The sequence below is a fragment of the Erpetoichthys calabaricus genome, chromosome 17 (assembly GCF_900747795.2).
Source record: "Erpetoichthys calabaricus chromosome 17, fErpCal1.3, whole genome shotgun sequence".
NCBI classification, from domain to species: Eukaryota; Metazoa; Chordata; class Cladistia; order Polypteriformes; family Polypteridae; genus Erpetoichthys; species Erpetoichthys calabaricus.
The window spans coordinates 8,969,356-8,994,758 of NC_041410.2; the positions used below are offsets into that span (position 1 = coordinate 8,969,356).

At 43.0% G+C, this 25,403-nt stretch overlaps 1 protein-coding gene across 2 annotated transcripts in view; it reads left to right on the plus strand.

Annotated features, from left to right (window-relative positions):
- rasal3 (RAS protein activator like 3) overlaps positions 1 to 25,403 on the plus strand; it is an 82,796-nt gene that overhangs the window by 22,111 nt on the left and 35,282 nt on the right. For both annotated transcript variants that reach the window (XM_028822957.2, XM_028822958.2), the window contains 3 exons: positions 20,689 to 20,735; positions 21,431 to 21,510; positions 23,020 to 23,158. In XM_028822957.2, the coding sequence (XP_028678790.1) occupies positions 20,689 to 20,735; positions 21,431 to 21,510; positions 23,020 to 23,158 (266 nt within the window). The remainder of the gene's footprint in view (positions 1 to 20,688; positions 20,736 to 21,430; positions 21,511 to 23,019; positions 23,159 to 25,403) is intronic.

A 25,403-nucleotide genomic window follows, 5' to 3' on the forward strand; every position in this document is an offset into this window, starting at 1 on the left:
TGAGACAGATGCCACTGTGTGTCAAATAAGAAGGTTCTGTGGCCAGCAGGACCGGAGAGATGATTAGGATGAAGGTTGTCTTCTCAATCTCTCCGTTTGCTCTCTTGCACTGGCATTTATTAATATAAATAATTCATTTTTGCTATATATATGCACTGCAGGGGGCTGGTGCCCTGCCCGGGGTTTGTTTCCTGCCTTGCACCCTGTGTTGGCTGGGATTGGCTCCCAGCAGACCCCCATGACCCTGTAGTTTGTATATAGTGGGTTGGATAATGGATATATGTATGCATATATGTATGTTTAAGACTTTTGCCATTGTATTTTCTTCCCGCAACACAAAGCCCTTTTATGTCACAGTAGTTTGTCAGTCTAAACTGATCTGATGTGAGTAGCTAGGAGTACATGTGTGACTCTGTGTGTTAGGCGTTGAACTGACGAGCTGGCTGGGGTCAGCTCCAGCTTGGCCTCTGATGCCATCAAGATAGACTTCATCTCCATGTGACACATAAAGGATTAAAGAAGTTCAGAAATGGATGGATGGGTAATGTTGTCGGTCACTTGACATTGTTGGTGTTCTCTATTTATCAAATGCTGGCAATCTCTGAAAGAATTACCTAGGTATAGCTGTCATTGAAATGTTAAGTGAATTGCTTTGGGTGAAGCAAGGACAAACATCTATCCATCCGTATACTGCATCCACATTATCCAGTTTTATATTTGCAGGGATAGCATGCATTACAAGATAGGGCTAATCAACCGTCTGTCCCTCCTAATTTTCATCTCTTCCTCCTCCGTCTGTTTTTATCCCTCTCGACTGTGGCATCTCCTTTTCCTTAAGCCCGTAAGTCTTCTCCCAGCGCTTTGGACTTAGTTTACATCTGGTTCAAAGCGGCTTTTAAACCACATCTTAGATAAACTTCAGAGCTAAATCAAAGAGTCAATCAAAGGAGCCACAATATGGCTACAGAGAAAGCAATCTAGAACTTCCTGTAGTGTGTATTTGTGAATCTGAACCACTGAACCTGCAGCTCAGAAATGATCAGGTCATTATGGCAGCCATCGAGTCCATTCCAATAAAAGAATGTGTGATGAAAGTCATTACTGGCGTGCCATCCTCTGGCAGTCTAGATGGAGATTATTGGCTCTGTACCAGTCCTTCTAGGGCTTACCCTTAAAGGGATAACTTGCTCTGTCCTTTCTCGGGAGTGAGATTTTAATTCAGGCTTCTGGTTTAAAAGCCATTTGTCCATTTTCTCTTTATGAATGTAGGATCAGGCATCTCTGGCACCTCCAGCTGTAGAAAAATAAACTAAATTGAATTGTTATGCTGTACGCCCTTTGTTCTCCTGGGGGACTTACCCTGATTTTCGTTCTGTTTGCAACTGTTTTGCTCTTTTACTTCAGCTACTCCGGTAATGTCTCTCATGAGTCACCACTGTTGTGATTATTTGAGGTCATTTCCCCTAAGCACAGTTCTCAGACCAGTCCCACCAGGGAAGCCCTCGACAAAAGTAAAAACAGAATGACAGACAGTGTGGAGTCTGCCGATTCACTCTCCTTTAAAGTCAGTTGTGGCTGAAGCAGAAACCTTGACAACCTTTAAGAAGAATCCGAATGAGATATGGGGACAGCGGGCTCGATGGACTGAATGGTCTTCTCTCGTTTCTCGTTATTTCTTAAGTTCATTTGAAGTTCATTTTTTCATGTCTTGTGTTGTTACGCAGATGAATTAGCGAAAAGCAAACACAAACGACCCATTTTGTTGTTTACCAGGAATGCTGCAGTAGTTTTTGGTGTTTATTCTCCTTTTAAATGATTTTTTCATTTAACATGATATTTTAAGTAAACTATGCACTTTGCTTGCCATAAAGACCTTCTACAAAGCAGAGACTTCAAGTGTTTAGTGAACAGACATATTTGTATTCATTCTGCTTCTATAAATACAGAGCAATTATTGTTAGAAATTACACACTTGTTTTTTTCTGCTTTCTTAATTATGTAAGTTTTAAGAGTTTATAGCAGTTGACATTTATTAACATTATTTTTAAACTTGCAGATTACCAAAAAGCAGATCTGTATTATTATAAAAGTCGTACATACTCGTATTTACACTCATTTTCACTCTTAATTGTTTTTCCTATTTTATATTTAAGAATAGATAGATAGATAGATAGATAGATAGATAGATAGATAGATAGATAGATAGATAGATAGATAGATAGATAGATAGATAGATAGATAGATAGATAGATACTTTATTAATCCCAAGGGGAAATTCACATACTCCAGCAGCAACATACTGATAAAGAAACAATAATAAGGGGGATGTGCAGGACTGCAGTAACTACAGGGGATAAATTTGATGAGCCACAGCATGAAGTTATGAGAAAGAGTAGTGGAAGGTCAGTTAAGAAGTGAGGTGATGATTAGTGAGCAGCAAGATGGTTTCATGCCAAGAAAGAACACCACAGATGTGAGGTTTGCTCTGAGGATGTTGATGGAGAAGTTTAGAGAAGGCCAGAAGGAGTTGCATTGCGTCTTTGTGGACCTGGAGAAAGAATATGACAGGGTGAGGAGAGGGGAGCTGTGGTATTGTATGAGGAAGTCGGGAGTGGCAGAAAAGTATGTAAGAGTTGTACAGGACATGTACGAGGGAAGTGTGACTGTGGTGAGGTCTGCGGTAGGAGTGACGGAGGTGGGATTACATCAGGGATCGGCTCTGAGCCCTTTCTTATTTGTAATGGTGATGGACAGGTTCACAGACAAGATTAGACAGGAGTCCCCGTGGACTATGATGTTTGCTGATGACATTGTGATCTGTAGCGATAGTAGGGAGCAGGTTGAGGAGACCCTGGAGAGGTGAGGATCTGCTCTAGAGAGGAGAGGAATGAAGGTCAGTAGGATCACCAAGACAGAATACATGTGTGTGAATGAGAGGGAGGTCAGTGGAATGGTGAGGATGCAGGGAGTAGAGTTGGCGAAGGTGGATGAGTTTAAATACTTGGGATCAACAGTACAGAGTAACGGGGATTGTGGAAGAGAAGTGAAAAAGAGAGTGCAGGCAGGGTGGAGTGGGTGGAGAAGAGTGTCAGGAGTAATTTGTGACAGATGGGTATCAGCAAGAGTGAAGGTCTACAGGACAGTAGTGAGACCAGTTATGTTATATGGGCTGGAGATGGTGGCACTGACCAGAAAGCAGGAGACAGAGCTGGAGGTGGCAGAGTTAAAGATGCTAAGATTTGCATTGGGTGTGACAAGGATGGATAGGATTAGAAATGAGGACATTAGAGGATCAGCTCAAGTTGGACGGTTGGGAGACAAAGTCAGAGAGGCGAGATTGCGTTGGTTTGGACATGTGCAGAGGAGAGATGCTGGGTATATTGGGAGAAGGATGCTAAGGATAGAGCTGCCAGGGAAGAGGAGAAGAGGAAGGACTAAGAGAAGGTTTATGGATGTGGTGAGAGAGGACATGCAGGTGATGAGGGTGACAGAGTAAGATGACGAGGACAGAAAGATATGAAAGAAGATGATCCGCTGTGGCAACCCCTAACGGGAGTAGCTGAAAGAAGAAGAAGCTGCTTATCATGAAAGGCTCTATATAACGATGGTTATATACTGTATTCGTTATTTTAACTCACTCACATATTAAGAATTATCATCTTTTAAACATTTTCAGATTAATTTTACACCCTCAAATTACCAAAAAGGAAGACATATTGCTTAGGATATTGTTTACCGTGAAACTCGACAGATTGACGTCTGTTCGTCTATTTTTCTTTTTAAATTTTAAATTGCGTAATGTTTCCATCTTTTTGCTCATTTTTACACTATCAAATTATTAAATATGAGGCATGTGTTGCTTACCTTGAAAGTACTGTATAAGCAGTGAACTGGCAGCGGATGACATGCACGGGAATTGATTTTTATAAGTTCATATTAAAAGTTTCCACCTTAGAGTGTGTCATTCTGAAGAGAGTCCATAAGAGTTGAGAAGCAGTCACGTCTACTAGTAATGCAGCCCACACAGAAACAGTTCCATCCTAATGACTTGCTCCTGATTAACCAGCAGCTGCTTTCATTGATAAAGAAATGAAAATAAATCTTTATGAATACTAGGGGGTTTTTACCCCTGCTCGCTGCGCATGCCAACCTCCGTGCCTGCGCTACAGGATAGCCTCTTTACGGTTCTGCCGCTCACGTATGGAGAGGCGGATGTACAATTTAAACAGATTGCTATTTTCACGTGAATTGTTACTCATGCATAATAGAACTAATATTTTAGTGAGTAATTAACAATATTTAATAATAATAAAACTTAATAATTTGAAAGTAAATTCTGTTTCATGTTGCGTTGCGTAATACGATTTCGTTCTGTTTGGCTATGAAATTAACACACAGATACTTTTTAAACTTTCACTTTTACTACAAAACTTTAGTAAAAACTATTTTTTTGTGTTCATGACTTTCAGTGCAATGTATAACTGCCCGTGATTGAATTTCGTTTCTTTCTCTCTATTTAATAAAATGACTTTTTCGAATTCTAATGTTATCATCTGAAGATGTACATTACCTTTCTTGGATACAGTACATCCTTCTTTCTACAGTAATTCAACAACAACAACAACATTTATTTATATAGCACATTTTCATACAAAAAATGTAGCTCAAAGTGCCAATTCGTGCAGTTGAAGACCAGACAGAGTTAACGGTTGTAGATATTCTTCGTGATGTTGTAAGTTGATGTTTTCATCTTCTGCACCATCACCACCAACTGTTTCAGCAGAGTCTATTGATACGCATTTAACCAATGTGCTGTGTAACCAATCGACAATTTTGGCATTAATTCGTTTGACTTCATCATTTTTTGGTGATAGGATTGCTTGTGTACTCATTTTTTTTTTATTAGATAACCCGTCGTGATGAAATTCTTTAATAAGATTTGGACATAATACGCCTTCCTTACTTGGGAACTTAAAGGGAGGAAAATGTTAAAATGTATAAGAGCTGAGAGAGCTGTAACTCTGTTTGTGAAAAGCATTCACACGAATGAGAGGTGAGAGGACCGTGGGCGTGGTTAAATTTGGTTGAGAGGAGGGCGGGACTTGAAAAAATCTCATGGCCAAAGTCTCGTCTCACGGGACTTGAAGAAAATCGCTTGAGAAACGTCTCGTCTCGTCCCAGGAGTTTTTGATATAATAGAGAGATAGGACAGGAAAAGCAGCCGACAGCCTTATTATAATTTACATTTGAAAAGTGAACATGCACATTTATAAGTGAAGAACAGATTACTTCAGAGCTTGATAACAACACCACCACCAATGGGAGTCTGAAACAAACTGAAAGTAATGTCTGCCCGATGAGAAAAAAAGCATCTCTAAATATTATTGCATTAGCAGCCATCCAGGGGAGGATGTGAGAACTCTTAGAGGCAAAGGCACTGGAGAATAAATCACAAAGCTACTCGTTCGTACCTCATCACTGTGCAGGTGCATAAGGGCTTACACTGTATAAATATGTCACCAAATTTAATAGACATTTAAAATGGGGTCACTGTAGATTGAAGATGCGTCAAACAAACAGGCTTGGGTCCCTAAAAACCTTAAATTGAATTAAAAGAAGACAAAGTCTAGAACAACAAAGAAAAAGAGAAACAGATTTGCAAAGAAACACAGGAGGTTGTAGAGACAGGAACTTTATCCAAACACTGCAAACAAACATATGTCTCCTTTTCAAAAGTTTAAACGTGCTCCTTGACAAGATGGAGATGACAGTTCCGTCCCACGATTAAAAAGAAAGTAAACATATCTTCCTCTTCAAAGGAGTGCGCGTCAGGAGCAGGGAAGGTCTAAGAGAGAGAGAAAAGCAAACAATTCAATTCAAAATCTGACAGGTGCTGTTCGGACTTTTAAGTATGCGAAGTACCGCGTGGGTTGTGCGATAGATCAGCCGCAAGTAAGCCCAACAAGCAAGGGAGCAATGTGAAGGTAGTCATTCAGCATTTTTTCAGAGGAGCCCGTAACCTGTAGGGGTGCGATCATCTCACACCATGCTGTGTGTATAGAACATTAGCACAATCTAGACAAGAACAGGCCATTCAAAGCTCACCAGTCCTATCTTCCAAAATAAGATCAAGTCGAGCTTTGAAGATCCCTAAAGTCCTCCTGTCCACCACACTACTTGATAGCTTATTCCAAATGTCTGTGGCTCTTTGTATAAAGAAAATCTTCCTAATGTTTGTGCAAAATTTACCCTTCACAAGTTTCCATCAGTATCCCCGTTTTCTTGAAGAACTCATTTTAAAGTCACAGCCTCAATCCACTGGACTAGTTCTCTTGTTAATTTTACAGTATAGTACTGTGTATCTTCAATGAATCCTTGGGTACTGCTGGTTTGATCTTGTTTTGAATGAGTAGTTGCTCACGGAGTCCTGAGTGAGGCACATTACCTGCACTACAGCTATGTGGCATGATTACCCGAGGGTGATCCGGCTCACAAGATTCTCATTGTTGAGGACCTGTGCGACTGGACCAGGCCCATGTAACACCTGGCTGTGATGGATTTATGGTCATTTCCAGAGGGTGGGACTGGACCGCATGTCTGCTTAGGGGGCCCGAGCTGTTTCGTCATGTGGTGGGTGCAGGAACGCACCATACCAGCACATGCTCCCTGACCTGACCAGTACTGGTAGTGGTATCTGATGCTCCCATGAGTTGAGGAACTATCTACATTTTAGAAGCAAACACAGCCTGTACTGTTCTCCTGCATAAATGGTAAGATTTAGAGGATTTGTAAACCAGACAAACACAAGCATGGTTACCTGACACTGCCCAGGGTGGGGGCACCAACTAAATGTTGGAACAAAACCTAACCTACAGTCTGTGCAAAACTTGGCAGGGAGAGGTTCAACAGTGTGGATTTGCAAACACGCATTCAGCTTTAGACAGGTTTATAGGGACATTGTTGTCATGTGTACACTTAAAAATTAAAGTTGCCATTGTGGTTCTTCAGAGCGATGCCATAGGGGAACCATTTTTGGCTCCCAAAAGATCCATCCACATGAAGGTACCAGAAAGAACATTTTATTTATTTGGATCTGTAACAGGCACCATTCAGAAAATAACGATAGATAGATAGATAGACTTTATTTATTCCCTGGGGGAAATCTGGCTTTTTACAGAAGCTCTTTAAATAAATACAGATCTTCTACAATAGGCTAAGATGGTAACAGATTTATGAAATACCAACCGGTCCTGACTTTTGTGCCATACCATAACACAGGGTTAGCTCGGGTTTTCTTGATCTCTTAGTGTCCTACTAGTTAGTCTGTTTTTTTCTGGATATCAGGAGGTTTTTCAAAGCACAAAGAACCCACTTCATATGCAGAGAACTCTTCCCATAACAAAATGGTGCGGTGTCAAGCAGTGGCTCTATGAAGGACCACACAACCCCGTAAACAACCATAGAATGCCATTATTTTTAAGAGTGTACATATATTAAAGAGATTTTTTTTCAGATTAATTTCTTAAAAGCATCAAATGATAGTAATGTAAAATAATAGCAATATGTTAGCATCTGCTAGTGAAAGTAAGGAAAATCAGATTCCAGTCTCTAATGACTTAGTTGAAAATAAATTTTGGAGTCAACATGAACTACAGCGTTGAACAAGGCCAAGGGAGTGAGAAGGCTTTCTGCAAATGTTCCGAAATATCCTACAGTTCAAGGAGTCGTCTTCTAATTGGTTGTATTTTTTTTGCTAGTCTAATTTTATTGCACTGCGGTGGGCTGGCGCCCTGCCCGGGGTTTGTTTCCTGCCTTGTGCCCTGTGTTGGCTGGGATTGGCTCCAGCAGACCCCCGTGACCCTGTAGTTAGGATATAGCGGGTTGGATAATGGATGGATGGACGGATAATTTTATTGCATTTCTGTTTCTAACAAAATTGGTTACACTTTGCTTTACTACTGCCCTTAATGTCTAAGCATTTTCCACATAGATTTTGTGAGGATAGGTCTATTGCGATTGCACAGTTCATGAGAAAAGACAGTTTCCCCTAAGGGATTAATAAAGTATTCTAAAAAAAAAAATTTTGCGACGATACAAGACTTTTTTCCTGTGACGAGACGTGATCTTTTGAAGAGAAACAGAGAGACACTTTCATTTCCCTTGAGACGAACAAGTCACATCATACTTACAACCTTTGGAAGCAAGTCCCGTGATACACATGCAGAGCAGGTTAGAGATAATAGAAGTAGGAAAATTCGAAAGTCTCAGAAAGTGAGAGTAAAGATCACATTAGCACAAACAAACTGAAAATATTACTCGGTGAAATAACGGAACAGCAAAAAGAGATTGAATGTTCAGCCGCTGTACAGGCTTTTAAATGTTCGAAGCGCCGCATGAAGTGCAGATCACGTGGCACGGCATCAGCAGCAGCAGCTGATCGAGCAAAGAGAAGGTAAAAAAAAAAAAACACAACTGTTACTTGTTTCCTATTGTATCACCGTTTAAGAGGGGGTTTCGGAAGAGCAGCCGCATCTCCTTGGAGTGCGTTCAGTCCCCCTTCTTCACAACGACGCGTAGCGCTGATGGGGGTGGGGGGGGAGGGGTTGGCAAGCAAAGCAAGCAGGGGGCAAAAAAAGATCCACAGCCACAGCTGGTTTTGCATAAAGGGTCAGGCTTCTAACAACTTCAAGGTAGGAACTCTGCCTCCTGTCCTCTCAGGTTCATTATAAACGTTCTCTTTCATTGCATGGTGAGTTTCTATACTGTGAGATCTGGAGAATCGAGGGAAGTGATCTCAGATGATTACCTGGGGTTTTTCAGGACTGTGGAGGAAAGAGGATTAGCGATTGTATCCCCTTCTGATGTGGACTGCTCATGTTCCCTTAGTGTTCGTGTCTGACATGGGGTACCACTAAATTACAGCTTAGTTTTGTCAGTTCACCTAACAGCAAGGCTTTGGGATTTCTGGAGTACCCAGAAAAGAGTTTATTTAGATTGCGACAGAATTGAGGACACATTGAGAATCCCTTACAACATAAGTTAGGGGAAAGGTGAATGAAATATCCAAAAATTTGGTAAGGTGGAAAAGATTCCCAAGAAAACTATTTTTCAAAGAGGATGAACACAGGTAAAATTAGGGAGAGGTAAAGGTCTCCTCAAGATATTTGTAAAATGGAAAAAAAAGTCGCAAAAACTGGTACAGATGAGCAATACTCAAAAAAAAAAAAATGAGAAAAAGGAGTGTACAATTATTGAAAGTGTGGAGAGGAAGTGTGACGATGCGGGTTCTGCTCCACGCTCCTATCCAGCTTCTGGGAGCTCTTGAACCCTACACCGTCGGTAATGTTACCGATGAGCTAGACAGTGAAGACATCAACCATGAAGCAAGGGGAATGTGCAAAAAGTGCAAAGTGCTTTTATTAAAAAAAAAAAAAAAAACAAAATCAAAGGGTTCATATAAATAGTGCAGTGTCTCTCAAATAAGACATTCAATAAATAATCCATAAAAACAAATGAACTGTAGAGGTTTAGAAACACACTAGAAAAAAAATCCTTTAAAAACCGAGGTTCAAATAACGCAGCATTTAAGTATTTGCGACCCAAGTTTTCATAACAGTTTTAATCGCGCCCCCCCTAACATTTTTGAAACCCTAATAAAATTTAATCCTATATTTTTTGCTGCTGATACACCACTACAAGTTTAAAATTCCTACGAATAGCGAAATTACGCCATATATGGCAACATTCCCGCCCCCTTTTTTGTTACTTGTTTGAGAACCGCTGAAACAATGGCTGGAAGCAGTCTTTTAAAACTAAAGCCAGGTGTGTTCTTCTACTGGCGGCTCCCCTGCTTCTCCCATTCGGGCCCCGCAACAGGGAAATGTCGCCCTACCAGCAAATGCAGCTCCCTACATTGCTGGTCCGGTAGCCTTCCGATCCCCAGCTACATTGGCCTCCAGCCGGACTGAGACTTGGGTTCCTTCTCCAGTGGCCAGGGCGCTCACGCTGGGGCTCAACATGCCCAAAGCCTCCACGACTCCTACCTTCTGTGCCAAGTAGTTTCCTCTGCCAGTCACTCCAGCTCCTCTAAACTGCTCAGCTGGAGCGACCGCTTCCTCCGAGAGTTGGCCATTCCACCTTAACAGAGCCTGTTCTCGCCCACGCACTGGCCTTCTCCTTCCTGCCTCCTCCTTTAACCTCCCATTCTCTTTTTCTTCTCCTCTTTTCCCCCCCCCCATCTGCCTCTCGCTTCTATTAAATATTACGGGGATGTGGATCAGGTGTGGCAATTAGCAGCTCCCGGCACCAAATACAGATACGGAATACTCACCTGTGCACTTAAGCGAGGACTGTCCACATCACGAATCACCTGGGAACCGCTCCGCCCACACTGCCACGACCCCTCTAAGCCACGAGTACGGCGACTATTTATTTAAAAAGTGGCCTTTTAGACTTGAGCTGTGGACCTGCTACACCACAGGAAGGGCCTGGGTCTTGAGCAGAACTGAAGGTGTCCCCTAACATGGGGTACCACTTTATTACAGCTTAGTTTTGTTAGGTCACCTAACAGCAAAGCTTTGGAATTTCTGGAGTACCCAGAAAGGGTTCTATTCAATAAGGGCGCGCACAAAAAGGCGAGCTTCAAAAGGGCGACCTCAATTGGGCGCAGCGAATAAAGGCGTGCGTAAATAAAGGCGAGCTTCAAAAGGGCGACCTCAATTGAGCGCGGCGAATAAAGGCGTTCGTAGATAATTTAGATAATAGATAATAATAGTAGATAATAATAAATAATAAAATATCTATGTGGCATTGCACTGTAGAAGGGTACAGCCCATACACAGACAGGCAGACACGTTGCAGTCCATCACCACACGTTTATTTACACTATTATTTACAAGTCACTAAGTGCACCGCCACCAACAAACCCCAACAGTCTCCCAAAGTTCAGGCTCCTCTGTAGCCACTTCTCTAGCTCTTCCACACAACACACTCGGGCCTCTCCTCGCCCCCTCTGCACCAGCCTTGTCCTCCACCTACCCGACTCCAGCCTTGATTGCAGGGCAGCGGCTCCTTAAATAGGCAGCTGATTGAGGGCCGCACCCGGCCACCTGCCACATGACTCCCCCGCTAGCTGAGACCTCCTGGGACCAGCGAACCATTCCGGGAGGACGGGAACCCCTCGGCGGCAAGCCGACACACTGTAGCCTAGGGCCCGATCCTGTCAACACAAAAGAAAAAGGGCGGAGGCGTTGCCCTGACGCAGCCCCTCAGCTCGTCCTCAGCTGGGCCAGCGCTCTCGGCCCCGATCGGCGCCCCGATGCTCCCTTTCTCTGCTTCCCAGCCCGAGCAGTCCGTGCTCCCCGCCACAATCACCAGTGGGATCACGCTCCGTTTCCACCTCTCCAGCTGCGGGACTCTCCTCTGCCTCCGCAGAGGACGGCCCTTTGCGGGACACGCGCACCCAGCAGCATGTCCTCGCTTATCGGAGGAACTGGTTCCCCAAGCCGCTTCCTCCGTTTACTTTGGGACGCCGCGACGGTTCGGATCTGCCCATTGTAAGAGGGCAGACCCAGCCCCGCTGGCGTCCGGAGCTTCACGGGGTCGGTCTTCCTTACCTTCCCCGCTGTGCCTCTCCGTCCAGGAGCTCCTGCAGCGCGCCGATCCTCTTGCCTGCGGCTCTCGATCCGACGCCACTGCCATCCCTCCCGAGTCCAGCGTCTCTGCCCGGAGGGCACATCGCTCGGCCGGCGGCGACAGCACAAGACGCAGCCGTTTTTGCAGCTCCTGTAAAATCACCGCCAAGGAGAGAGAAGCAGACGGCAGTGGGCTTACCTCACCAGTAGTGTCACTCACCGACTGCTCTCTATGGGCACTTCCTTGCTGCCCACTCGGGTTGCTTCACTGCACGGGACGGACATTCCCAGCCCTCGCGTCCGACCAATCACTGGCGAGAGAGCAGGACACGTTGTCCAATCCCGTGCCTGTTAGGAGGAGGGACTTCCGGTCGGCCATCTCACTCTCCTCTCTCCCAGGAGAACGATTCTCCGGGCAGCTCCGCGGCTGTCGAAGCTGCAGCCTGTCCTCAACAGCAACTCCACCTGCTGCCGCCGCGTTCTTGAGCTGCCCCTGAAACACAAAGTCTGAACGCAGACCGCTCATGGTCCGCGACTCCACATTTCTCTGCGGGGTTCGGTGCACGCCGCCCCTGCGGCACGTGGGTGAGTTCGCCTGCTGTGCCGGGCCTTCCACAGACAATTTACTATATGCAGGTCCGCACCTTGTGCCAGGTGCAGCATCCTGCCGACTACGCCACTGTAGAAGGGTACAGCCCGGACACAGACAGGCAGACACGTTGCAGTCCATCACCACACGTTTATTTACACTCTTATTATTTACAAGTCACTAAGTGCACCGCCACCAACAAACCCCAACAGTCTCCCAAAGTTCAGGCTCCTCTGTAGCCACTTCTCTATCTCTTCCACACAACACACTCGGGCCTCTCCTCGCCTCCTCGCCCCCTCTGCACCGGCCTTGTCCTCCACCTCCCCGACTCCAGCCTTGATTGCAGGGCGGCGGCTCCTTAAATAGGCGGCTGATTAAGGGCCGCACCCGGCCACCTGCCACAGCACATAATCTACAGCAGGGGTAGGCAACGTCGGTCCTGGAGTGCCACAGTATGTGCAGGTTTTTGTTCCAACCCAGTTCCTTAACGAGAACTCAATTATTGCTGATGAAGCACATATTGCTGAAGTGACATTTTAATGCTTCATTTTAGTGGTCTCGCTTGTTAAGGTTCTCCAACCTTAATTGCTTATTTCAATCTTAAACTGCTGCATTCAGTGTTTTAATTGCTCCTTATTAGCAATAAGATGTAAAACGGGGTAGGCAATGTCGGTCCTGGTGAGCCGCAGTGGCTACAGGTTTTCATTCAACCCAATTGCTTAATTAGAAACCAATCATTGCCAATCTCAGACCTTATTTAATTTTATGGCTTGTTAGTCTGTGCAATGTAAGGCTTTTATATCGTAGATTTTTTTTCCTTTCCAAGGATATCATCCAAATGATTTGAAGCCTAAAACAGATCATTTTCAGTCTGTCACATTTTTCTATTAAGTGTTTTATTAAATCAAACCGTGCATGATGAACACACACAGATGTAATTGGAAAAAAGCTAGCTGGAGAACTGCTGGCTGCTTTGTCTTTTACATCTTATTGCTAATAAGGAGCAATTAAAACACTGAATGCAGCAGTTTAAGATTGAAATAAGCAATTAAGGTTGGAGAACCTTAACAAGCGAGACCACTAAAATGAAGCATTAAAATGTCACTTAAGCAATATGTGCTTCATCAGCAATAATTGAGTTCTCGTTAAGGAACTGGGTTGGAACAAAAACCTGCACATACTGTGGCACTCCAGGACCGACGTTGCCTACCCCTGATCTACAGAATTGAGGTCGCCCTTTTGAAGCTCACTTTTATTTACGCGCGCCTTTATTCGCCGCGCCCAATTGAGGTCGCCCTTTCGAAGCGCGCCTTTTTGTGCATGCCCTTACTGAAGGATACCCCCAGAAAGGAGTTTGGATTGTGACAGGGAGAATGTGCCACCTCCACAGACAGTGAGCAGGCCTGCAATCAAACCCAGAGCCCAGAAGCCATGAGAGACCAAATAAAGAAATTGAAAATGCAAAAGTATATTGACATTAAAGTGTTCCAAATAATCCAAAAAAAGTCCAATCCATGGATTGTACATTCACAGCCCCATCTGGAGTTATCCTGAGCATAGTGACCAAAGATATGTGCACATTGTCATTGAAAACTTACCACCTTTAAGGTAAACTTTCTAGCATTCATTCTCAGTACGGGTAATGAGACTACCTGATGGTCCTTTGTGACCACCCCATTTGTACTGTAGACCTCCAGGGTCTTCAAAAGATGTTCCCTCACATTGAGTGATGCTCCTCAAGTACATATTTCTTTTTCAATCTCTTTATTGAATTTTTGGGAAACAAAGCAGTAAGCCCAATTTTTCATGACACTTGGACATTTGTAGAAACTAATTGTTGGAAGTTAGCCTTGACCACCAGGGTCCACTACATTGTTTTTATGTCTCTCTCCATGGAAACTCATAATGGAACCAAAGGGCAAAAACACAAACAGTTTACCCACATCTTGTACCATCAGAATCAAAGTATGGTGGCTGGAGGACAGCAGCCGATGCTACAGGTATGAACTCATCTTGAAGAGGAGGCCCATCCATTTCAGGGCACTCACAGTTTCGACCTTAAAGTATGTGTCCATGCTAAGAGAGAGAATCCAATTCAAGTCCAGGTGAAAAGCACCTCATCTCAGAATAAAAGCAGATGCTGGTAGACAGGCCAACAATTAACCCAGCAATCGAAAATGCACTTCGGTGGTTCAGAGTAGATGAGAAAAAAATGCTGTGCAGGGTTTCACTTTGTGTATCTGTTGACTACACTGAAGAATATGTAGGTGACATCTGACCCTCTCTGCCTTGTCTCGGACTTTTGTGTTCAGACTGAAGGCAACCAGCAGCCTACGTTCAAGTGCAAATAAACCACATCCTGTTGAAGTCGTCTAGGGTGCTGAGCTGTGTTTCCTGCTGAGTTGAGTAAGATGTATGTCCGTTATGAACAATGACGGCAGAGGATAAGTGATAAAAAATCTGAAGTAAACAGGCCGTACCTGTCCTACTGAAGAGGAAACAGTCAGGGCGTTCAGGACTTTAGTGAATCTTTCTTCATTTCTGATATCTTTCCTTCTGTGTCCATTTGTACAACATTGACATCATTCCATGCCAGATTAACGTGTGCATGCTGTCGTCATTCTGATGCCACTTGCACATCCTTCTGTCTGTTTTCTGAACCTGTTTCTTCAGCTTTAGGATCAAGGTGGGCTGTAATGGTGGCAGCGAGCTCAAGTCTTGAGCTTGGTGCCAGTCCTTTGCAAGACATGCACAGGCACAAATCCACCTACTGCATGTTGTGTTATGGTTTCTAGACATAACTGTTTATAATGTGACGTTCAATGTTAAAAAATAATATATGAAGAGAAATGTATGCATTTGCTATATACATAAAATTTATTATTATTATTATTATGTGAAATATGCAGTATAGGGGCAGCATGGTGGTGCAGTAGTAATAATAATAATTTTTTTTTTAATAATTCTTTGCATTCATATAGCGCTTTTCTCACTACTCAAAGCGCTTAGCAATTGCAGGTTAAGGGCCTTGCTTAAGGGCCCAACAGAGCAAAGTCCCTTTTGGCATTTACAGGATTCGAACCGGCAACCTTCCAATTGCCAGTGCAGATCCCTAGCCTCAGAGCCACCACTCCGCCTAGTAGCGCTGCTGCCTCGCAGTAAGGAGACCTGGGTTCGCTTCCCGAGTCCTCCCTGCGTGGAGTTTGCATGTCCTCCCCGTGTCTGCGTGGGTTTCCTCCCACAGTCCAAAGAAATGTCTGTTAGGTGCATTGGCGATCCTAAATTGTCCCTAGTGTGGGTGTGTGTGCCCTGTGGTGGGCTGACGCCCTGCCCAGGGTTTGTTTCCTGCCCTGTGTTGGCTGGGATTGGCTCCAGCAGGCCCATGTGACCCTGTAGTTAGGATACAGCGGGTTGGATAATGGATGGATATGCAGTATAATATTTTACACTTATACGTCCCGCGATAAAGAGATTTAACCATACCCAGGGCTGGAAATAAAGGACAAAGAGTAGATGCCAAAGTAGAACGTCGTAAAGAATTCAAAAACGATGGCGCAGTTAGAGGTTAGAGATAATGGAAGTACAAAAATTCAAAAGTCTCAAAAAAAGAAGAGTAATGATCGCATTAGCGCAAACAAACGGAAATTATTACTCGATGAAACAACGGAACAGCAAAAAGAGAACGAATATATTGTTTGAATTTAAACTTTAAGTCAGAGACTTGTACATCGTCTAATTCGTGTTGCCAGCGAGAATTAAAAGATTCCAAAAACGTTGGCGTGGTATGAAGTCCTGTGAGATGGAGACTTTTAACATGAGATTCTTTCAAAGTCATGCCCTACTTACAACTACTTTCAAACAAGACCACGGTCATCTAACCTCTCAGTCGCGTGAATGTTTGTTGGACACCATTCCTGTGCTCTCAGTTCTTATAAATTTTTTCAGGACAATAATTGTATACGTTCTAGATGACACATCAATGAAAAAGCGAAGAAGAAAGAGCATGGACAAACATTCGAAAAAGTCCTTTTATTTATTAAAGACTGCGGTGGGTTGGCACCCTGCCCGGGATTGGTTCCTGCCTTGTGCCCTGTGTTGGCTGGGATTGGCTCCAGCAGACCCTCGTGACCCTGTGTTCGGATTCAGCAGGTTGGAAAATGGCTGGATGGATTTATTAAAGAGAAAGAAACAATATTCACTCACTCACCGGCAGTTATACATTGCGTTGTCACGATGTAAGTCCAAACACAGAATCAAAATTCAATGTGATCTTGAAGAAAAGTTAATTCCAAATATTGTTTTTACTAAAGGTTTAAAGTAAAAGTGAAAATAATGCAAATGTAACAATTCCCATGAAAGTAACAATCTCTTTAAATTAAAATTTTATATCCGGTTAACCAAACCCGGGAGTGGGTGAGCAAAGCGGGCAAGGGGCAGAGCCCCCAAGTAAGTAAATAAAAAACTGTAAAATGGAACAGAATCTCATAAAATGTTTCACCACTGGAGAGTGCAATGCAGGGCACCCTAACTCCCTCACAGTGGGTCATGAGCCTGTCAGCATGTCGAGTGTACTTTACTGCGGTGCAGATCTTCCCTGCTATTTGTATTATCTTGGGCTTTAGAATGAATATGGAATTATGATTATTAGAATTCATTAGAATTAGGTTGAATTAGAAAGGTTGTTCCAAGCATTAAGATGAGTGACATGCACACAGTTAATCAGTTCAGCTATTCAATTGGTGTATTTTTTGTTTTTCCACGGCCACAACAAATGCTTTCAAAACAACTGATGAGGCAAGATGGAGCTTTATTCACCTTCTTCTCTCTGTCCCGTTCACAAGTCCTAATTGCTCTCAGGCTGTTTTAAGGGCCTGGCTAACTCGCCTCAGCCTCTCCTCCTGAACGCTGATTCTTGTTTTCTCACTCCTGAATCCCCTTGACCCTTCCTGCTACTGCCCCCCTCTGCTCATTATGCTCATACGTAAATCATTTATTGTTTGCCCAACCCCAGAAAACTGAAGGACGTGGGGTCCTCCTTGAAGATCCTTATCTTCACTCTAAGCAGTTAATCCCACCCAGTATGCCAGCCACTGAAGTTTTATCAAATGATCTTAGCTTACTTGTGGTTTATTTTTTCAAGACTTTTTGTTTTTGATTAATCATAATAAAAAGAGAACGAATGCACTTATAAAAATATCTATCATTTAGTACTAGGGTGTTGTACCGCGTTAGCCATTATGAATGTATTGAGAAGTCAAGCAAAATGAACCCTTTTATTGGCTAACTAAAAAGATTACAATATGCAGACTTTTGAGGCAACTCAGTCCCCTTCTTCAGGCAAAATGTAATACAGAAACTGGAATTCCCTGTGCTTATGTAGACACCAGGACAAGTAACAACATTTGAAAATCTTTAAGTTGGACATCTTAAATGTAAAAAATTAATAGACCTTTTCAGGCTAAGATTCATTTAACAAGAGAGAAGAACGATGTCTAGTTAAGACCTTTGGATAAGATGACTGTCCAACAAAGTCTTTTGAAAGTTCTGATGAGTTTTTCCATGCAATGTGGGTCTGTAGACAGGTTATCTGTGTCAGTGATGCAAACAATCCTCATACCTGGCCATAAGACCCATGTCTCTATTCAAACCATGTTGCAATGTATTAAATTTTAGCCTTAGTTTGACTTCCCATTCTTTTCTCTCTTGCTGTGCTCTGAAGTTGCCCATAAGCCCTGTGACTTTAAAGTCCCTCTCACAGTGTCCATGGCTGTTTAAGTGGGCCGCTACAGGAACATCTGTGTTGCCACGTTTAATGTGGAACCTGTGTAAATTCATTCTCTGGTGGAGTGTTTGTCCAGAGTCTCCCACATAGAATGCAGTGTCAGAACATTTCATGCAGAGAATTTAGGAGGACCACATTAGATGATCTGCAAGAAAATTATCCCTTTATGCGATGTTCTAGACAACCTGTCTACATACCCACATTGTAGGGAAAAACTCATCAGAAACTTCAAAAGACTTTGTTGGACAGTTATCTTATCCAACGATCTTGACCATACATTGTTCTTCTCTCTTGTTAAATGAATCTTCGCCTGAAAAGGTCTATTCATTTTTTTATGGATGTCTCAACTAAAGGTTTCCCAATGCTGTATCTGTCCTGTTGTCTATATAAACACAAGGAACTCCAGTTTCTGTATTACAAACTGCCTGAAGAAGGGGCCTGAGTTGCCTCGAAAGCTTGCATATTGTAATCTTTTTAGTTAGCCAATAAAAGGTGCCATTTTGCTTGACTTCTCACTAAATATCATTTAGAAATGAGTAGAAATTAAATGGAGATGAATGATGAGTGAAGGGTAGAGAGTGAAAAGTGATTTGTGAAAAGTAGCATATCAAAAACGTATGAGGGAGAAGCAATGGGTGACTTGTTGAAAAGCCATCACTAATGAGTTAGAAATGATGTGTAAGGACTGGGCGTAACATGTAAGAAGTGGCAGATCAAAAACTATGACTGAAAAATGATGTATAAGAAGTCATATCATTTTCTGACCCACTAAATCCAGATCAGGGTCGTGAAGTAGGAGTATAACCCAGGCTAGCATAGGGAACCAGGCAGGAACAAACCCTGGACAGGGCGACAGAACATCGCAGGACAAACACACCAAACCCACACAGGGGCCAATTTAGAATCTCCAGTCCACCTAATTTGCATGTAGGAGGAAACCCACAAAGACACAAGGACCACAGTGCCACCCTGTATAAGAAGTGACAAGTCAAACAAAAATATGAGGCAAAAGTGATGAGTGGACGGGTGAACATTAACGTGTAAGAAATGACAAATCAAAAATGTATGAGAGAGAGGAATTAGAAGAGGCAAATATATGAGCCATGACGTATTGCAAATGCTTCCTGAGAAGTGAAAAATGTGCTAAAATGAACGCGGTATTATGTACAAGCATTGCATATCTTATCAGAAGGCCATCCTCTTGAAGACACCACCATGCATGTTATACAGTAGATCAGCAGGCATTGCAGTAAATGAGTCGTAATTTGTTCAATCTGCGCTGTCCCGCAGTTTCTGTGCATGTTGATTTGATTGCTCATAAAGAAATGAAAATAAAAAACTTGAATTTCAAATTGACACAAGTAGCAAAAAAAACCCAAAAGTATTATGCATGATGCAACTCCAAGGGGGCGCCACTGAGCCCCAAACCACAGACACAGTATTACCCAACACAATTCCAGGTTGAAAAAAAAAACGGATTTTATTTGATAAAAACGCCTTCTTCATCAGAACACCAGCAAACACGTGAAATCACAAACCTTCGTCTTATCTCTAAGACAGCATTGCCCACTGCAAACTGACTCTGGTTCAAATAAGTGAGGCGGCGATCTTTCATTTAAATTTGACCTGGGAACTACTTCTGGTCTCATGCCCATGTCATCTGGAGCATTTCTGGGTCGTGTGGAAAGCAGAGCAGTCCTCCCCCTGGCAGTGCCTTCTGTCAGCACCCTAAGGCCCCGATAGGGCAGCATTTCCAGACTCCAACTCCCATGCCTCCCTGTGGGTATCTTAATCGGTTTTAGCCCTGAGGAATACTGACACCTGACGTGTGCGGAGATTGAACTATTCCTGGCATGCTTGTTCATGCAGTCCATCCATTTATGGCCTCCTGGCTGGGTATGAATCCATCCTTTATCCTGGTCAGGATGCCTCTCCTTCCGCCCTGGCACCTACAATGATAGCTTAAATTGTTAAAAGCAGAAGAAAGCCCAAAATTAATGTATGTGGTGTGATAAAGGCATTATATTGGCACCCGACCCAACACAGATAGACATGGAGGCACATGTACAAATAAAAGAAAGGTTTATTTTTCTTCAGCGGGGGACCACGTCTTCCTCGTGTTTCACAGCCCTAACAATGTCGCACAAAAGCACCCACCCAAACGCCAAGACAAAAAGCAAACTTCTCTCTTCTTCTCCACCTCTCCTCGCAGGCAAGCGTCGTCCTCCTCCTCCTCCTCCCGACTCTCGCGCCAAGTAGTGGCTGCTGGCTCTTTTTAAAGCCCACCCGGAAGTTCTCCAGGTAATAATTGACCTAATTCAGGCTGCACTTCCAGGGGTGGTAAGGCTCAGGAAGCTGTGCAGCCCCCCCTGGCGGTGGCCACGGAGCCCAACAGGGATGAGCTCCAGGTGTGCCACGATTGTGGCCCCGATGCAACCCAGGGGGACTGCCACCAGGTGTTTGGGGGGGAAGTAAGTGGCCTCTAGATTCAGTGCCCAGAGGGGCATCCCGGCTGAGCATGGGCCCCGGCCATCCGCCACAATGGTAATTTAATTAAAATAAACCAATCAGTTTATTTAGGTGACTTTATGGCAGACACCATCTTGGCTTGTTTGTTATTTGATGTTAATCATGTTTAAATATAAAATAACATTCGGACTTTCTTTTTTATTTTTATTTTGCAGATGGGCCCAGTGAAATTGTCAGCCAGCGGCCAAAAGGAGGCGTTAAGGTAATTCACCATTCTTAGATTTACATTTCTAATTTGTGCTGTCCGTGTTTTACAAAACACACAGATGTCTCAGTTACTGTCTCAAATCATGTTGTCATCTGTTAGGAAAGGGAACAATCCTACTGCCCCATTAACTGGAAGAGTTGGCTCAGGGGTGTAGTTAGGGCTGTGGTTCCCAACCTTTTTTTGGCCATGCCCCACCTAGGCCTCTCTAAAATCATGATGTCCCCCCACTTATTCTTATCATTACCTATTCAAAAAGTGAACTCCTACTCACGTGGAGAAAGCCCATAATGAACAGAGCAGAGTCCTTATTGGCATTTACGGGATTCGAGCTGGCAACCTTCTGATTGCCAGTGCAGATCCCTAGCCTCAGAGCCAACTAGTTCTGTGAGGATTGATTTCCCATAGTTCACTTCTGCTGCGCCCAATGCCAGCCTCTTGTGACCCTCTAACTATAATAATGGTGCAAGGTAGTCAGGCAAGTTGCGGTTACTACTACTACTATGCCTACTATTGTTGCCTAGATAGGCCCCATTCTCCTGCAGCCCAGATTTGCATATGGAAGTGGGTCACTGACTAATAATTTAATGTACACAGTATTAATGTTATAAAATCCTTTTGTGAAAATATTAACAGATGCACGACGGACCAGGCCAGTAATTTGTCTTTTGTTTATCTCTTATATTTGTCAGAGTAAGATCATCCGGAAGTTCAAACCACCCCTGGGAAAAAGTTACAGCCATTCTCATGATGATATTGGATCAGGTGACAGGTAAGAGCAGTCCTCCATTTTAGGATGAAGTCACGTAATGGCGCCCAATGTTAAGGGCATTGTTCATCCCTAACTGTATGATTTAAGGGGCATAATTAGTCAATTTGGGACCATTATTGTCCATACCCAATGCTGGACACACACAGCACTCCTGCTGTTAACTGGAAGTACAACAGTAGCTTTCAGAGGCTGGGTGAGTGAAACAAAACCTCGACAGACAAACTGTTTTATAATTTGGGATTCACTTAAGTAGGGTAGAAGTGTGTTCATGCATTGCGTCTGGGGATATTTTTAATCAAAGTAGGCTCTTTTATACTGAAGGAACATTTCCATTAAAGATGAATTCTTTAAAAACAGATTGCGGACCATTTAACTGAGTACCCACATGGCAGAGGGGCTAGAGTGCAAGTTGCAAGTATTCCAGTTCGATCGCTTATCCTAACAGGGTTCAAAATGTACAAATATTGTACAAATCATTTTTATCCTTCACTCATAAGACCCGCTTGTACTTACTGATAAATAAGCATTCCTAGAATGTCTTTGTATCTTCTTATTCATTGACAGTTGTTTGTATTATACTACTGTCACTGACAAATGAGTGAAATGCACGCCACTGCCTTGTGTCCACACGATGGATTGAAACCTGGACATAAATGTATAGCACCTGTCAAGCATATTGGGAATATGTTTACCTGCACTATGAAATTTTCAAAGTCACAAAGTTGCCAGTTCCATCCCCTTCAATAACTTCCTGCATACTCCTCAGTAGGACCTCCCTGCGTGGAGTTTGCATGTTCTCCCCGTGTCTGCGTGGGTTTCCGCCGGGTACTCCGGTTTTCTCCCACAGTCCAAAGACATGCAGGTTTGGTGTATTGGCGATCCTAAATTGTCCCTAGTGTGTGCTTGGTGTGTGGGAGTGTGTGTGTGTGTGCACTGCGGTGGGCTGGTGCCCTGCCCGGGGATTTGTTCCTGCCTTGTGCCCTGTGTTGGCTGGGATTGGCTCCAGCAGACCCCCATGACCCTGTGTTCGGATTCAGCGGGTTGGAAAATGGATGGATGGTTGGATGTTTAACAAAAGCACAAATACAAATGATTTCTGTGTGTAAAATCAGATTCTTTATTATCAGGACAGATTAAAGACTTATTTGTGCAGTAAAGTAAATCATTTTTTCACTTGCCTTGGGGATGTTGTGTACTGTAAAATATCAATAGTGAAATACTCAAGTGTACATAATGCACAAGCCACAGAGTAAAGAATATAAAGATGATATTGAAAGTTTAGGACAACAAAAGTTTGTACCAGGGTGCCATTGGGACATGGATGTCACTGCTGGGTTTAATAATGCAAACTGCTATAGAAGGTGAGGTTTATTTTAATCAAATGGATAATCATATGAGATAAAAAAATAAGCCATCTTGACTGCATATCTCATTTAAGAAGTTTCTACTTAATTCATGTCAAGACTGCTTACAACTTTCTCTGCTTTGTCTCTTTTGTATTTGCCACAGTTCTATGAGACCCCATGGCTCCCAGGAGTCTTTGTCCATCTCTGTGGCTATGGCAGAAAGTCTGGACCTGAGTGGTGAAAAGAATCTTATCATCCGGCCCCTCCACAGCAGCATCCTGGGAGAAAAATACTGCTTCGAGGTGAGGAGCATCAAGGCACACGTTACGCAAACGCATTTGTCTAGACATCACTTGCCACCCGAAAAAACCTTTGGCTTTGATGATACACTAGAACGGGGGTCTCCCACTCCAGTCCTGGGGCCTCATGTATAAATGGTGCGTATGCACAAAAATGTTGCGTATGAACGCTTCCATGCTCAAATCGCGATGTATAAAACCTAAACTTGGCGTAAAGCCATGCACATTTCCACAGTAGCTCATAGCGCAGAACTTGTGTACGCCAGGGTCAGTTTTGCAGACTGGCGGCACCCAGCGTCAAAGTAGTGCTACTCTTCTTGCGTGGTTACCCTTTCTTTAGATCCACATCCCTGACGCGGCTTTCTCATATACACTGAAACTAACTGCATATTGTTTATTAGTTTAATGCATCTGATTGTAATTAACCTGTAACAATATAATGGTCCAGGAAATAGCCAAAGTATTCCAAATACCATAGCTGCTTTAGTGTTGTCACTCTCACTGCGCCTTCTTCTTTCAGCTGCTCCCGTTAGGGGTTGCCACAGCTGATCATCTTTTTCCATATTACTCTCACTGCACCACTCTGTGTATTTATATCACTGTATCTGAGTGGGGAATCACAGATCTACAGCTGATCGGAAAGAGAATCAACGGTATACAGCATCAAGCACACGCTGCCTCAATCATGCTGTCTATTTGAACTGCTCTCATACGTCAAACACTTCAGAGCCTTTCCTGTACGGTCCTTGCGGTTCAGAAACAGTTTCATCTCAAGTATTATAAACGCACTCAATCAGTCCATCAAGTGCTGCTTGTAGAACTGTTTGGACTTATAAGTACAATCACCTCACTTTAAACTGGCACTACAGTTATAATATTACACAACCTGAGCCACTTTATAAAGTGTGCATTTACATATGATGACGATATCATTTTTAAGATGAAATGCAGCAAAATATGTTTATTACATTATACAGATAAAATGTTAATGTCATTTAAATAATCTATATTGTTAATAATTAAACATATGAGGACACGATGCCGCAGAGCTAGCTAGTTCACGGATTATTCCTGCCTCGCGCTGTATTCTTGCTGGGACTGGCACGACACTGGAAGGATAGATGGATAGAATAATTAAACACGTACTACAAAGATATTTTAATGTTCCTTAAAGGTTTTGAAGAATCGGCGCTCTCAGCTTACAAATGGCTTAACGTCTATTACAGAGCTGATTGTGTGGCGATTGGGTATTTGGAGAAAGAAAAGGAAGGACAGGAATTGGGGGTTAGTATGTTTGAAAGAGACAGTACTGCTACAATAAAGTATTTCATCGAAGATCGCACATCGCGAAGCAAGCATCTTGCGTGAGACGTGAACAATCACTGCACCACCGTGTTCCCATGTTTAATAACATGCTTTAACTCCTATCATCATGAAAATGATATCACGTACACATCTTAGTATTTTAATTATTCAGAGAGCTGTAATATCACAAATGTAATGGATTCTGTGTCCTGTCGGAGGAAGAGAAAGCCCGGAAGCACATAGTGATTCACACACATAGAGCACATAGAAGATCAAATACAAAACAAAGCATTTAATGTGCTACTTTAGTTACAATGGGATTTGAGAAACTAGCAAATTAAACGATTTTAAGATGAAGTTTATGATGTTCTACTTTAATGACAAAATAAACTACATGATTAAAGTGGAACTTTCGAGATTAAAGTTGACATTTCGTGCTTTTTCCCCACTGTGTGCCTATTTTTTTTTTCTCTGTACCCTAATAAGCTTTCATATGACACTCAGATGGTGGGCTACATCTCGCCTTTTCACGGCGACTTTGATATCTGGCAACTTGTTTTTGTTTCGTGTACTGTGCGACTTTGTGAACTTGAGCTTTCGAGTTTCTCCAACACGCTATGTCACTCGATCAACTTCCTTTTGTTGTTTATATCACTGTTTAAACCAACAAATAGTACGTTTTTCTTTGCCTCCACTTGGTATTCGCTGAATTTCTTCTATTTTCCCTCTTGCTTTAGCCATTGTCTTTTCACAGAAGGCTGAGCTTATGGGCTATTTATTTTGATTTGCATATTCAAAGAGGTTTAATTCTGGGAGGAGTTGGGGGGGGATAGCAGGCACGTGCACGTGCATTACTTTACACGCTGATCGGGATTTATGGAGCGGAAGAATGTGGAAGTTGCCATTTACACAGATTTATGCATCTGGATTTTTTGGTGTGTAC